Below are 16,817 nucleotides of genomic sequence, written 5' to 3'. Positions count from 1 at the left end.
CATCCTTCATTCACTGGTGACCTTTTCATCTTATCAGAGTATTCACTTGGCGTGTCATTTCTCATCGCTGCAGGCAGAGCAGATGTCAGTCAGTCACTATAGAGTATACTAATCCTACAGCTAATTAATTTTGACAATGACATTACATACTTGAAACGTTCTGTCTTGTGGAAACATGTCAGGACACAGTTAGTCTTCATATGCCACGACTCATGAGGTTATTAAAAACATAGTATTTTCCTCTCCTCACAATACAATTTTATCTTTTATCAGACTTGATCATGAGCACTGTGCAGTAATGTGGGTTTGACTACCATCTGTTGTACCTGATCAGTCCAATTCATGATGTTAAACTTTCACTTAAATGAATCTGTCTGCTGATCTCTCAGTTTACAATAATTAACATTTCTGATGTCCCAGGACACATTTGGGCTGTTTGAGATACCTTACATACTAATTAGATTAATAGTTAATAGTTAGATTAATAATATATATATATATATTATATTATATATATATATTATTTATATATATTATAATATATATTGTATATATATATTATATATATATATATATATATATATATATATATATATATATATATATATATTATGTTCTGTAAACTCTAGGCTATCTAAGGAAAAAAATAATTATGTGAGAAAATTAAATCCTCTTGTATACAGTAATTTGGCCTGGTCTAGTCCATCACTTGTCTTTTACATTTTAACACACAAATACTAGAGTAAAGATAATTTGAAGTGCATTTAAACAAATGTAATCAAAAACCACTAGGCTATACTTTTACTATGTAAAGCCTGTAACACAGGCTGACAGTGCTGCGCTGTGGAAAGCAATCAGACTAAATCAGATTTCTAATCACGATCAACAGCTACATCATGCCTTCACGCTGAGATCATCATCTGTTTCAACAGCAGTCAAAAAATAAAACATTAGCTTGCCTAGCTAAGTAATGTGACAGAAACCTAGTCTGGCATTAGTACCCTGATAGTTAACAACTTAATACAGAGCTTTTCCTTCATGTTTTGCTATTCAAATGGCTACATTTTTAGCACAATAGCTGCACAAATCATTAGTTGGATGTAAATATAAGTCATTTTGACATTCAAGAATATTATTACCTGCACTGTTTTAAAATATCACTTACCTTGTACCGCTCTCTTGGCAGCTCTGTGATAGTAGGATTTGAACATTTGTACTGTATATTGTAGAAATGTATGGGACGAGTCAAATCATTTTAAGACTTTAGACATTTCTGAGTAGAAAGTGTCACCTGCAGCTGAACTTTGGTTTCCTCTGTATTCCAGAGGATTTCTCTTTTGCCAAACTACACAGCTTTGTCCTCCTGCATAACTTCACATCCCCTTTAAGGGTTTCTCATCTTGTCCAACTTGTGTTGCTGTCCTCTGTGTGATATGTTATGCTTTTTTGCACTGTGATTATTACCACAGCAGGTGGCGTCGTGGCAGAAATTTAGATGAAGAACTCATCGACTGGCTCCTTGTTTGTGTGTGCTGACAGCAGCTCAGCAGTAGTCCTGTTCTCCACGTAGAGCTCTTTTGAGGGGCTTTGTCCTGCTGCCACAGTCCTGCTGCCACAGCCCTTCTTGGCTGCATCTGCACATCTAGAGGAGCCCCATGTCCTGGAGGCGACCTGAGGGTGTATGTGTGTCCGTGGCAGACATTCAATCAGCTCCTTGGCCAGACCCTCAACAGCTGAAGCCCCAACAGCTGCAGGTCTCTCAGGGCTGTGAGTCATCAAAGGGTCCATGGTAGAAGAGCGAGCAATTATTTTGACTACCGTGTCAGAGGGCAGTGAGACAGGGACTCCTGTGTCTACGTTGGTCTCTGGCTCCTCCTCGTCCTCTTCCAGGAGGAGATCGGAGAGCGAACGCACAATGCAGGGGCGCAGAGGAGAGTCGGGGTGATTGGTGGTTGACGGCGGTGCAGGGCTGCTGCGCTGGGATGAGTAACAGGAGCTGCCTGGAGGGGTGCTGCAGCAGCTTCCTGAGCCCTGGCTCTCGGCTCCACCACCTCCTCCATGAAGCTTCTCAAGGACAGGGTCACTGCGCAGTCTGTGGCCTGTTGACAACCAAAATCACATCCAGCAGAGTCACAAAAGTGGGCATCAAAAACCTTTGCTATTGTACTATACTCAAAATTGAGCGTGGTTTCTTTGTGTAGCGTCAATTTAAAGTGACTGGAGAAAAGAGGTTCATAGCCTTAGGGTCAGATAATTTTGCAGATGGCGTTGCAGGATAAGACCGGTGTTTTGTTTTTTGTTTTGTACTCCATACCACAATGTGTGGTCTAAGAGTAAGTACATTAATCTGAATCTGATACATTTCTTAATACATTTTTTAATAAGAAGTGATTTGTTGTAAAATATATCATCATGGACATCCTGCCGACTACTTACACACGGAAAGTGAATGACTGGACAAAAGCATCAAAACATTAAAGGTGCTGTAGGTAGGATTGGGAAGATCCAGGACTTAGCCAAAATTTTTTAACATCAACAACTTCTCAGTCCCTCCCCCCTTTCTGCTAAAGCCCAAAACGTTCTCCTAAGCCCCTCCCCCCACAAGGGAGAATGAATGCGTGTACCTGAGCAGTGATTGACACGCAGTTAGACACCCCCCCTGGCCCTGATTGGTGCATCTGAACAGGCGAGTGGTGGATTTTTGCAAAAATGACCTGCTTCATGTAGTTCTACTGGAACATAGGGTCAGTTTCAGCAAATATTACAGAAAGTTAGTTTTATAAGTCTTACCTACTGCACCTTTAACCTTTGTAACGATGCCTTAAAGGCACCAAAAGTACAAAAAACGTTTTCTGCTTTGCATTTTGTTTGCAATTCTGCATCACACTTCTTGCAAAACACTGCACACTATTTCTTACATTAGAAACTTTGTTCAAGAATGAAAACTCTAGCAATCATTGGGAAAACACTTCTTGTCAAAATGCAAAACACTATCTGAAATTGGGGAAATATCACCTTGTGTGCCGCCATTAGTCTGCAAGGAGTTCTCCATCACAATGCCACTCTAGGTCCCTACAATTTTTGGTTTACCATTGCACTGTACTTTTACTGCAATTATATTTATTGTTTTTTGTGTTTACAGTGACATATTGATTACTGTACTGTAATTCTACTTTTCTTTGTTTTTGTTTAAAACCTGCAATGGGAAAACATAAACTGTATAAATTTTTTTCTGAAGCCTTTCTATTTTTGTATTCATTGAAATGTAAGTAGATGTTCTGTACGGGAACAATCTTTCACAGGAGCCTGTATGAGAAAATAGGTATACAAAGTACTAAAGAGAGCAGTGTTTTGTATAAAGTACATCAGTGTTTTGTTGCTGCTTTGAAAGAGTAATATAAGTGGTGTATGTGTGTATAATTTTGTTGCAAAAATGCCATTTTGAAAAAGGATTGTTATGTTTTGATTGCAGATTTCATCTTGACATAGAAGTGAGATATTTATCTCCAAGTGTTGCATCTTATTTGGCTTGTGTGAAGAATTTTAACAATGAGTCACATTTTGCAACAAGTGTTTAAGCCATCGGTAAAAATGTAAAATAATAAAAATAAAAACAAGGTGACACTCACTAACAGTTGGCAACATGAGAGTGTTGGGATCTAAGAAAGGGCTCATGGGCCTTAGACCGCTACTGTAGAAGACTTTGATCCACTTCAACAAACTGCGTAGTAATGTGGCTAAATGGCTTAAAGTTACCTGTGGAGTTTTCTTATAAACAAACAAAAGTTTTTTTTACATTCAGTGTTAATAACCTAAACACATAATGGGTATAGTATAGTATGTAAAAAAAAAAAAAAAAGTCATAGTATAGTATGTCACAAAAAAGTTATAGTATAGTATGTCATTAAAATGTTAAAATAGTCATTTTTTTTCGACATACTATACTATGACTTGTTTGCGACATACTATACTATGACTTTTGTTCAACATATTACACCATGAACAACTACAACTACTATTTCTAGTCATAGTTCCACTATCTTTATTGTGACTATAATTGCTACTGTTCACCACACCCCCAACCGGCACCGTCAGACACCGCCTACCAAGAGCCTGGGTCTGTCCGAGGTTTCTCCCTAAAATGACGTTTTCCTCACCACTTGAGGTTTCTGCCTAAAAGGGAGTTTTTTTCCTCGCCAGTGTCGCACTAAATGCTTGCTCTTGGGGGAATTACTGGAATTGTTGGGTCTTTGTAAATTATAGAGTGGTCTAGATCTCTGTAAAGTGTCTTGAGATAACTCTTGTTATGATTTAATACTATAAATAAAATGTAATTGAAATTGTGATTCTTTTCGACAAAAACTCCTTTGACTTTTTTTCGACATACTATACTATGACGTTTTCATGATGCTTTTCGAAATACCATGCTTTGACTTTTGTCGACTGAATATACTATGACTCTTTTATGATTCTTTTGACATACTACGCTTTGACTTTTTTCAACATACTATGCTATGACTTTTTAACGTCTTCAGTAATGTGAACAATAAATATAACGCCGAACCACTGCATTACAACCTTCACAAATAGCTCAGTGAAATAAACTGCTGGAGGTTGAGGGTTCAACTCTTTATCATACTGACTTTTTTTCGACATACCATACTATGACTTTTTTTTAGATCTTTTTCAACATACTGTACTATGACTTTTTACGAATTCTGTAATGTGAACAATAAGTACACCGCCAAACAAATGCATTATGAGCTTCACAAATAACTCAGTGAGATAAGCTGCTGGAGATAAAATGAAGATAGGCTGAGTCTTCAACATACTATGACTTTTTTGACTTACTGTACTATGACTTTTTTATGCCTTTTTTTAGACATACTATACTATGCTATTTTATTACTTTTATTCGATAAACTATACTATGCCTTTTTTCGACATACTTTGATATGACTTTTTTATGACTTTTTTCGATGTACTATACTATGACTTTTTTGACATATTATGACTTTTTTTGTCTTCCGTAATGTGAACAATAAATACAATGCTGAAACAATGCATTTTGAACTTCAGAAATAGCTCAGTGAGATAAGCTGCTAGACATAGTATGTTGAAGAGTTAAACCCTCCATCTCAAACCTTCACTGACTTGTTTCCGATATACTATACTATGACTTTTTTCTAAATAGTATACTATTACTTTTTTATGACTTTTTTCGACATACTATACTATTACTTTTTTATGACTTCAGTAATGTGAACAATAAGTACACCGCCGAACAAATGCATTATGAGGTTCACAAATAACTCAGTGAGATAAGCTGCTGGAGATAAAATGAAGATTGGCGGTTCAGAGCTCAACTCTTCGACATACTATACTATGACTTTTTTAAGACTTTTTCGACATACTATACTATGACTTTTTTAAGACTTTTTCGACATACTATACTATGACTTTTTTTAGACCTTTTTCGACATACTATACTATGACTTTTTGACATATTATGACTTTTTTTTGTCTTCCATAATATGAACAATAAATGCAATGCTGAAACAATGCATTTTGAACTTCAGAAATAGCTCAATAAGATAAGCTGCTAGACAGTAAAGATTTGAGATGGAGGGTTTAACTCTTCAACATACTATGACTTTTCGACATACTATACTATGACTTGTTTCCGATATACTATACTATGACCTTTTTATGACTTTTTTCGACATACTATACTGTAACTCACAAATAGCTCAGTGAAAGAAACTGCTGGAGATAAAATGAAGATTGGAGGTTGAGAGTTTAACTCTTCATCATACTGACTTTTTTTCGACATACTATACTATGCTTTTTTTTGACCTTTTTGGCGTACTATACTATGACTTTGTACGTCTTCAGTAATGTGAACAATAAGTACACCGCCCGAACCGATGCATTATGCGCTTCACAAATAGCTCAGTGGCATAAGCTGCTGGAGATAAAATGAAGATTGGAGGTTGAGAGTTTAACTCTTCATCATACTGACTTTTTTTCGACATACTATACTATGCTTTTTATCAGGGAGGTGTACAAATACGGGCTATTGTTGCCCGGGCAACAGCCCGTTTGCCCTGATTGGATTAGCTGCCCCTCTGGCAAAAGTGCCTAAATGAACTTTTCTTTCTTCTTTTTTTTTCTTCTTTTTTTGCTGTTGTGGCTGCATTAATACGATAGGGGTGCAAGATATATATCGACTTAATATCGTTATCGCAATATCACGTTGCGCAATATTATATCTAACGGTGCAAGATATAGCGACTCAATATCATTATCGCAGTATATCGAAAGTGTCGCAATAAGTATGCAATATTTTGTTTATTTTGTGGAGCGCTGCGTCCCCTCTGTTGGCAGTGTGGCTTAGTTGTGTTTGATTTAGAGCCCACTTGAAACGCTATAATGATCATGTTTCATTGACCAGTTACCGTGCCACTTGCACATGTTAGTGTACGTCAGCGCACGGGGCCACTACGTGACAAACCCTATGGAGCGTACCACGTGTGTGCACAAACGTGTGTTTTCCCGTAACTTTTGTAATTTTACATATGTTTAAAAATATCGAAATTAATATCGATATCGCAATATTCATAATCAATATTGCAATATCACATTTTGTCAATATCGTGCAACCCTACAATACGATAATACGCCCATCATTACTTAAGTTAAATCAAATTAAATCGCTATATCATTCAATCTTGCCCTCAGCGATGCCCTCTGCCCCCATCACGTGACTTTGTTTATATTCTCACACACGGAGCACTGCAAACCCTTCTGCCTTCACGTGAGTTTTTAAAGTTATTGAGATTATGACAAATGCCCTGTGAATAGTAACCAAAAAAATCCACTTTGAATAAAGTGCAGCGTCAGCGTTTGCATCACGGCATTGCCTTGCATGCTACGTTATCAACCAAAGCTAATGATATAATGTATGTTGCAGCAGCAGGCTAACGTAGCTACGTTACGTCATTTACATTAGTGTGCGTTCTGTAGAGAAGAGAGAGGCTCAGGGATGTGATGGTTTGGACTCTTGAATCATGCCAGGTTACACGTTGTTTACAGTCAATATGTTACATGAGTTTTCAACCAACAATCAGATGTAACGTTAGTGAAAGTGAAAGTCGCCTTACTTTGTTATTAGATGATAAATGAATGTCCTAATTGGTTAATGTAATACACTTTGCATTTAAAAAAAAAAGTATAGCCTAATGTTAGTTTTGTGTGCTTAAGTATGCCTTCACAACAAAGACGACTGAAGAAGAGAGAGAAAGAGCTCAATGAAGCAGCTAAAAGATGCAACTTTGCAGAGCTGGATTAAAACTGTCAGCAGACCAGCTGTGAGAGAAGCATTTGATAATGTCAAACAACCATCCTACATTATTCATTTAATGTGAAGTTGGCCTATTTTATCAGAAGCATTTTATTTAAGTTGGAGTAGGCTAATAACTCATTAAAAACAAATGTTTCATTAATAATAAATACACAGCTAATTGTGTATGTGCCGTATATGGCATTGTGAATTAGTTATTATTTTATGGATATCAAGAGCTCCAGTTCACAGAGCATTTGAGAACCTGGGGATTGAGTAAAATACTTTTAGTCATAGTATAGTATGCAAAAAAGTCATAGTATATCATAAAAATGTCAAAAAAGTCATAGCACAGTATGTCATAAAAATTCATAGCATAGTATTTCATACAAATGTCATAAAAAAGTCATAGTATAGTATGTCATACAAATGTAAAAAAAAAGTCATAGTATAGTATGTCATAAAAAGTCATAGTATACTATGTCATAAAAATGTCATAAAAAGTCATAGTATAGCAGGTCATAAAAATGTCATAATATAATACGTCACAAAAAAAGACATAGTATAGTATGTAAAAAAAAGTCAGTATAGTATGTCAAAAAAGTATAGTATGTCACAGTATGTCATAAAAAGTCATAGTATTATGCCACAAAAAACATCAACAAAAAACGCTGCGAACACAGTTTACACTTCTGTGTACATACCTTGCCTGTGTGTTTGCCAGGGCAGGGGCGTTGTGAGGCTGCAGGGCGACAGGCTGTGGCCCTGTCCCAAGCTCCTGAGCTGCATTCCTCGAGGGGACACGCTGGGGCATGTCAGGGGGAAAGCACAGGTCAGAGGCCGCTGAGGTTGAGCCGGGGTTTTCACCTGCAGCACAGAAGGACAGAAGGAGAGGGATTATGATTTACACCAGGACTAAAGAGATTTAAGCAAGTTAAGTAACTTTGACAGAATTACTGTACACATTTAACATATGGCTACTCTGACAGCTTTTAGTTGGCTCCGTGAAAGACAGCAACCACATGCATCCAGACATTTTTTATTTCATCATCACTGGAAGATTGAACCGATGCTGTTTTATTTTATGAGGCTAGTCTGTTAAAAGCTTGATTTCTTTATTCTGAGCTAATGAATGACATGTAACCCTGACAGTCGACACTGATTATTCTGTGGTGTGAACAGGCTAAAGAATCCTGGCTCCTTGGCTAAGATATTTTTTTTTCACCTGTTTAATTTTGTTGGGCTATGTCTTATCAGGTTTGTGTTATGTGACATTGTTAAAAACCTGAGATGTGACAAAAGCAGCCGCTAACGTATTATGATTTTCGGCTCCCAACTTGCTCTACTCTTCATCATTTGGTACAAATACAACTAATCTAAAATCGGTAACTTTATTTAAAGGGGTACGCATAAGACTGACTGACATGATACTGTAATAACCATGACATCTGAACATGAAGGAGTCTTTATAAATGTTTATGACTGTTGTCATTAAGAGTCATTTTGTAAATTATGACACTTTTAATACAATGTTGACATTATTTGAGATGTCTATTATATGCCAACTTTACATTAAACTAGACAACATAACCATACATATTTCATAGAAGTCCTAATTATCAAACTTAAAAAAGCTTCATGTGTTAACATTACATTAAACGGTCATAAGTGGTTGGTTTTGACATTGGCTGTCATGAGACCATTATAATTGTGTTATGAATATTTTTCTTTGAGTGAAAGATCATCCAAATGCTTTTATAATTGTGTCATGAATAATTCCCTTGACTTTAAGTACAGTGGTACCATTTTTACTTTTCATTAGGTTGTCATGAATGTTATAAGGCCAGTTTGACAACAGGGAATACAGTACCAAGGTGATTTACAGAGTTTTGGATAGATAGCTTTACTTGTAAAGTAACCACTAACTGCTGCTAACTGTAGTTAGCTGCCGTTAGCCAGTTAGCTTGGTTAGCTTGGTTAGCCGTACAGCTTTCCTATTAGCTGACTCTGCCCCGCGATGCCAAGCCAAACCCGGAAAGATAACCTTAGTACATACGATAGTATACCCTGTCGTCAAACTGGCCTCCTCCGTCAATCTCATGGCTGTGTTGTTTGTATATTTGTGTTTGGACAACATCTGGTAACAATTTGGGGTTTGCATCACATGCAAATCTAAGTGTGATTTGCAAAATGAAAAATGTTCTTCCATAGCAACTGTCTAACATCGTGTGATAATTTTTATTGGTAGAAAAACTTCTCCTTCATGTATTCCAGATAAATAATGATCATTTTGTCTTAAACATAACATGACAAGGCAACACATTAACATTCCTTCATTTCACAAACAACTGCTGCTTTCCCTCAAAATCAATCACTCGTTATTCCCTTGAGGATCCTGGCAAGCTACACAGTGTACAAAATGTTCCGTTCTACCAATAACATTTAGCAAAACAAAGATCCTGCTGTTTGGACTCTATATGTTGTGATATAAATATAGAGTAAACCTGCAGACTGCTGTGTGTTTACAGGTAATCTAGGACTGTTTCACACTGATGACAAACTTCATGATTACACCTAACATAAATCAAGGAGAAGCTTTTCTTCCATTAACAATTATCTAACATGTTGTAGAAAAAGTGGGGCAGACTAAAGACTGGAAAGGACTTTAAAAAAAATCACACAACATTGGTCACTAAGCTGCATGTAAAACATAATTAAAAAGCAGGAATTGAACAATCATGTCCTCAACATTAGGCATCAGGCAACATTAGAGGTGTGAATCTTCACTGATCTCCCGATTCGATTACGATTATCATGGCAGCGAATCGATTTGATTCGTTATCTCGATGCATCACGATGTGTCAAATACATTTTTCTATTAAAGCCATATAGGATATTTAATTCATAGCTTTTCAAGCTTCAAAAACAAAAAACTCTTCAGTGCTCTAATACTAAATAAATTAGATACATAAAACTACAGCACTGAGCACATGGCACTTCCTGAATGTGCAAAACATAACAGATTATGTAAACAGAAAGGTTGTTAGGCATACATTAAATTGTAAACAGAAATAATCGATTATGGCCCGGCCGATTATCGATGCAGCATCGTCTTGATTAATTTCAACACCTCTATGCAACATATAGCATTTGCACATTTTGACACATTTGATGGTGTATTTGAGGATACACTTACCTGGAAGAGAACCTTGTTGCCATCCAGGTCTTCTGTCTGCCAGCGTGTAGTACTGATAGGGGTACAGGGGTTGGGCAACAGAGGGACTAGCTGGCCAATTTCTTCCACACTAAACTGCAGCACGGCAGAGCTGCATGGCTCCACTCTAACCCCTGGTGACAACTGTTTTAAAGCCAGTTGCAGGCACAGCCCGGGCTCTGTATGAAAAACAAGTGATTTTGTGTCACTTCCCTGCCTATTTGCTTTCCTTCTTATTATAATAAAAAAGCTAAGCCTCAAAGCTGGACTTGAATGCTTTAATTGTTATTGATTTAGAATATAAATACTATAAAAATCAAAGGGCAACAACACGTACCTGTTCGGAGAGTGAACCAGCAGAAGCCAGTCTTCTGCTCCTCTGCTTGTCGCTGCAGCACTGTCTCATAGAGCCGCACAGCATCCTCATAGTTGTCATATCCACTGTACAGTGTCACACGTAGTATTTCACCTCCACAGTGGACTGGTCGAACCCCCCACACAGGCATACCTGCACCCAAACTATAGAAGTCTCTGCTGGGCAGGAGGTAGGGCCGCAGCATGGCATTGGCGGGGGAGCTGCTGGAGGTAATGTGGATCCCTCCAGTTCGGCTGCCGCAGGTCTCAGTGTGGTGGTACTGCCAGGGTGGACGCTGAAAGAAGTCCAGCACTTTGAGGATTCGCTCCTCTCCATAGGCCTCATGGAGGAAGAAGGTGATGGCCAGAGATGGGTAGCCTGAAGCATTTTTGGAAAAAGATTTATTCTCAATCAACCTTAAACAAAAACAGATGCAGTTCTAACAAGGGCAGCTTGTTGTGGGATGACAGGTTTACTCAATACACGGAGACAGAGTAAATGTAGTATTCAGTTAAAAGTACATTTGAGTTTGTTTTTTTTTTTACATGAAAATGGTTTAAATTTCTGTAAACATATTTCCTCTTTATGGAGGATAATACAACATCAGAATGTGCAATGAGGTTGTACGGGCACAACAGAGTGTTAAATACCTGAGACCCAATTACCATCTTAGATGTAAGTATAATAAATACAAGACCACACAGTAAGGATCCTTACCTGCCACAGGACAGAGGCGGGTGTAACTTCTAAATGGAGAGGCCCTCTCTGACACATGGAAGATGTGTAAGCTTGGACAGAGCCAACGGAGGAGGCGATCCAGGGTGTGCTGCAACAACAGTGAGTCTCCAGGGTTGGCCAGCAGATGCAAGTTCATTAGCAGGAGCTGTTGCTGCCGCTGCTGCCTAACCCGACTGGTCATATGCTTAACTAGGGTTACACACACACACACACACACACACACACACACACACACACACACACACACACACACACACACACACACACACACAATGCATATAATTGATTGATTGATTGCAAAACCTGAAAATGCTAAAACCAGGCAGCACAGAGATTTTTAGAAGAAGCCATAACAAATGTCTTGTTAGTTAAAAGGGTACTCTCCCAATTTGACACATCAAGATCAGTTTCCTTGTCATGGGGAGTATAGTCTATGTCTACGTTTTTCTCCCATCCTGGAATGCTGTGTGGACTCGCCAGACGTTACAGTAACATTACAACTAACAAATTTAGGAATGCGTTTAGTGCCAAAACAAACATGCCACATTGGAAGTGTGATATCACATACTAATTTGAGGCTGAAACTTGGACACTTTCCTTAACAGGAGGCTAATGTGACCATACTTTAAGAATAAATAAATCCTGATGATGTTATCATGGTAACCTCAACTTGGACTTGGAGATTTTCAATTTTGAAGATTAACACTAAGAGTAAGACATGAAAAAAAGACATGGGGGGGTCTAAACAAAGATTTTCTGTAACTAAAGATAGCGCATTAGCTACACGATGCCCCAATGGTATGAAATGGTACACACTTCCTGTCTCCTAAGTAATGTTAGGCTCGGCCATGTTTGAAAGTGTAGTGAATCTTGGTCATGGATGTATTAGAAGACCTTGGTCTCTGCTGCATCACTTTTGACCATGCTCTCTTCTGAGTCTCCTAACTTTATAAAAGTACAATTTTAAATTACTAGAGTGCCTCTTTAACTTCCGTATCAGTGGAGGAATACTTACTGCCAGATGATGACATCCTGCTGCAGTCAGATCTGAATAAAACACAATAAAAAGCACATGAGTGATTCATTCTCAAACACTTTTGGCTGGAGGAAAGACAAAATATGTCTCCATCGTGTGGTCGCTGGCATGGAAACAGCATGCCCCTTTGGTCACCATGACAACACATTATTTGTTGTTAGCTAACATAACTGTAAACAGCCAGTTTATGAGAAAATACATTGAAGAGTACAACCGTTTAAAACACCTATAGTAAAGTGCTAAGATGTTAAAACAACAGTTAAGTTGCTGGTTTAAAATGTTAGCCCCGTTCACGATTCACTGTCTTGGTCAAAACGAATTTCCATTGTGGCTCCAATGGCTTACAGACTAGCTAACGTTAGCTCCGTTAGCTAATGCTGAGACAAGTTGACTCACTCGGCAGTTTCAGCTCCGGAGTCCACGTTTTCATCGTCGGCTCTCTTTAACACCGCCGCTCTTCGAAACATCGCACGATAGCTAACGTTACACCTTCTTTCACATTTAGTCGAGCCATCTGCACAGAAAGCTTGAGCGGTGTTTGCAACAGTCCGGGCTGAGTGTGAAAAGCATCCTGTCCACAGACTGCTAAAAAGGGGGACTCTTTTGCTGGGACGCTGACGTCACCGGGCAACGCTACACGTACCGTTATGTTAAAATAGAGGGCAGGCTCTGACTATTTTGTAGGAAAAAACAAAAACTGGAGGTGCCCCCGATTAAGTTTGGCATGCTGGACTATGTTTAGGAAGCTACTGAGGCTAAAGTCTGGGCGAAAGGGACCCACAGAAGTTGTGTTGCTTTCAATCTAAAGCCGTCTATAATAACATGGAGCAGATGGCATGCGTCTAACAATATGAAAAGACAAAGGAGACAGTCCAGACGGGCTGGTAGATTTAGAGGTGCAGGGGACGTATGGAGGGGAGGCTCTAAACCCTGAACATTAAAGACATTGTTTGTTAATACCTTGTTAAGAGCATTAAACTCGCTTTTGCAACACACCACGGGTTTTGACAAGACCTGTGAAAGACTTGCTCTCAGTTGAGTTTATTGCATACAGTCTCTGTGTAGGCTATAACGTTACCTAGCAAAAACCAATGCGGTCCAATACAATACATCTTATCTTAAAGTATGGAGACTCAAAGTGTTTAATATTAAACAAATAAACACATGAAATAAATAGGTATAGATAATGTGCAATTTAACCATGACACTGAAATAATGCTATGTATGTTTAAACCCATCTCATTATTACTATGGGCCGAGCAGCTAGCTGCGTGGACCCTATTGTTTTGTTTTTTGCCAGTATTATTCTTCTTCCTAAGAAATTCATATTCTCATGCACGAAAAATCACCAAACTTTGCAAATCACAACATTTAGAGGTCACTGTAGATTTAATGTGCAAAACTTCAGAATTTATCTCAAAAAGTGAATTTAAAAAAAAGAAGTTTGAATTGTGTCCTCATCTACGCCATTGCAGTCAATGGAAAATAGAGCATCTTTAAACATCAGTTTGTCATTTATTGATCTTTGTGAAAATACATTAAAGGCATCTCTATGTAATATTCACAGCTACTTCTCTACTCAATGCCCCGAGCCAGTTTTGTCATCAGTCAGATAATAGCTCCCTGAGATTAGCATCTGCCTAGGGCGTCAAATGTTCTGAGTTTGAGCCCCTGGTGTTGCAAGATTATCATACATATATCTAATCAGGCATTGTGCTGTGGACAACTGCCCTGCATGTTTTAAATGTGTCTCTGCATTAACACACCTGATTCAAATTAACAATCGGTGCAGTTAAATAAAGTCATGTTATTCATGAATAAATATATCCTCCATATCTCTCAACCCTCCCACCAGCCGTTGGGCCACGCCTCCTCATTTGAATTGACAAGTGTCACTTCAAAATGAAAAGCCTTAATGCTAAATAGAAATAGAAATGATGAATCTTAAAATGTCAAAAGGCAATTACCAAATGTAAAATTCAAAAGATAAAACGTCAAATTGAAAATGATTAAGTGCAAAGGCTAAAATACATTTTTTTTTTCTATTTGAGATTTTAATTGAAGTATTTCTATTTAAGTTTTTCCATTTCACATTTTGAGTTTCATATTTGATGTTTCTGTCATTCAATAAAAGATCTCAAAGATTTCAGTTTAAGCATTTATATTTAAGCTTTGCATTTTAAATTTGACTTTTTACATTGCACTTCACGTTTTCAAATTATCATTTTACATTTCAACTTTGCTTTTTCAGTTTCCTTTTTCTTTTTTAAATTTAATTCTGGCATGGTTTTTCCTAGTAGCGTAGTAAAATAATAATATTTTTAATTTGATCTCGCTTCGTTTTCTCTTTGGACTTTCAATTTTAAATATATCCTCCATAGTTATTCAGTCAACCCGGGTTGACTAAACAAAAAACTACAGGCATCTATAAGTTGTCTAGACAAAGTACACACATTCTAAGAATTTAATAGTTATACATTCATTTTTGACAGTATTTTAAAATCCTGCATTTGCATAGCAATTCCATTGACCGGATTGACTTAGTAAAAATAATTCACAGAACTTACTAGACAAAGTTCACAAATATTCAGAATTTCTCTTATGATCAATGAATTATCAAAGATCACTGAGACTGCTTTGGACACCTTTCCTGCATGTTTTAGATTATCAGAATCAACACAGCTGTCTCAGTCTGAAATGATCAGCTCATTAGTTTGTGTCCCAGCTTAACATGCCACTGTGAACTCTGGCTTTATGCTGTGGGGATAGGTAGCTCAACCAGGTTGATATTGGCTTTCAGTGTGAGAGGTTAGGAGTTCAAATTCCCTATGCACCCCTCACCACCCTTACTTAAGCAGTAGGCCTGTTCCTTGGGCATATCAACGGATGAGTTGTTATTTCATTCTGCTTCAACTTTGTGGTCATTTTGAAGGCTTTCAGGAGACATTTGAAGCTTTGGTGGAGAGGAGGTCACTGAACAAACTGTTATCCATCATGGATAACCCCGACCACCCTCCCCACCCCACACTGGTTCACCAGTAGAGCACCTTCTCCAAGAGGCTTCGACAGCTTTGATGTCGCATAAACCGCTACAGGAAATCATTCCTGCCTCATTCCATTAAACTGTACAATAACACTTTTTTTAAAAACTTATTTATTATTTCTAGTATATTTCTTGTATTTTTGGTTTGTGTGTAAGTAAGAATGTGTGTATGTCCTTGGCAATTTTAACAGAGTAATTTCCCAATTTGGGATTAATAAAGTCCATCTATCTATCTACCTATCCATCTATCTAGTTTGTGGTGTTAAGGAAACACTACACAGAAGCATTAAATGAAATCTCGATCAAGAAGAATTAGGATTAGCAATACAGTTTAACCACAATGTAGTTTCATGTAGTGCCATTCCAAATTCTAAAATTTCTGTCTCCCTGAGGGTGTATTTAAACTCAAGCTGGAGGTGTTAAGTTTAGCTGAACCTTCAATGTAAACAAAGATATCGCAGACGCCGTAAACACGTGCTTACCTAAATCATGAACCCAAACACCTCAGCGCAGACGGAAAACAATGTCAGCCTGACCATACTGCAGTAGAGCCCATCCTTAGGTGTGCACGTATGAATGCGAGTCTGTGTTATGTGTTAACTTCCTCCACTGAATTTGGCAGGATGGGAGTGTTTGAGGCAGCACTGTCTTATCATTACGCCTCCCGTCATCTATGAAACCATACAGTTAAACTACCTTCTGCCTTAAACAAGTTATGACATACTGCTGTTGTGTTGGACACTGACCTGAATGAGACCTGGGGTACTACTGTCTCAATTTACATAGCATGAGTTCGTAAGCTGGAAATTCTACCACAGTGGTGCTTGTGTTGTTTGGAAACCTTTGTTGATTCATTTTATATTTGAGGGTTAATATTGGAAACACCTTTCAGTATAACAAAATGAATCGACAGCAACACAAACTATAGCCTCCAAAGTGACCATACAGTTGAATCTACACCTCTCTCAGTATCAACATTTTAAGAAAGTTTGTTTTCTTGAAAGAAAAAGAAAAGTGGCACTTCCATCTCAAAATACTGTAGGAGGCTAAACAATGTACAGAGGCCTATAAAGTTCCTCCTGTGAACAC

General features: G+C 37.9%; 1 protein-coding gene across 1 annotated transcript; it reads right to left on the bottom strand.

The window, feature by feature from the left end:
• Positions 1 to 622: 622 nt before the first annotated feature.
• On the bottom strand, positions 623 to 13,259 carry fam124b (family with sequence similarity 124B). Its single transcript, XM_078246389.1, has 7 exons — positions 13,082 to 13,259; positions 12,665 to 12,696; positions 11,629 to 11,838; positions 10,894 to 11,289; positions 10,539 to 10,735; positions 8,047 to 8,209; positions 623 to 2,099 (listed from the first exon to the last, which is right to left on the bottom strand). Exons 1-7 carry the CDS (start codon positions 13,150 to 13,152, stop codon positions 1,492 to 1,494), a joined length of 1,677 nt encoding a protein of 558 aa, XP_078102515.1. The 5' UTR covers positions 13,153 to 13,259; the 3' UTR covers positions 623 to 1,491.
• Positions 13,260 to 16,817: the final 3,558 nt, after the last annotated feature.

This window comes from Sander vitreus, chromosome 3 (assembly GCF_031162955.1).
Source record: "Sander vitreus isolate 19-12246 chromosome 3, sanVit1, whole genome shotgun sequence".
NCBI classification, from domain to species: domain Eukaryota; kingdom Metazoa; phylum Chordata; class Actinopteri; order Perciformes; family Percidae; genus Sander; species Sander vitreus.
This window is presented reverse-complemented; position numbering and strand designations above follow the sequence as displayed.

Bases quoted from the DNA above. Each gene is read 5' to 3' on its own strand.
- fam124b (XM_078246389.1), bottom strand. From the start codon at position 13,152: ATGTTTCGAAGAGCGGCGGTGTTAAAGAGAGCCGACGATGAAAACGTG. The intron at 8,210-10,538 runs GTAAGTGTATCC...TCTGTGCTGCAG, and splicing joins GCAACAAGGTTCTCTTCCAG to GTGAAAACCCCGGCTCAACC. The intron at 2,100-8,046 runs GTATGTACACAG...GGTTGTCAACAG, and splicing joins CTGGCAAACACACAGGCAAG to GCCACAGACTGCGCAGTGAC.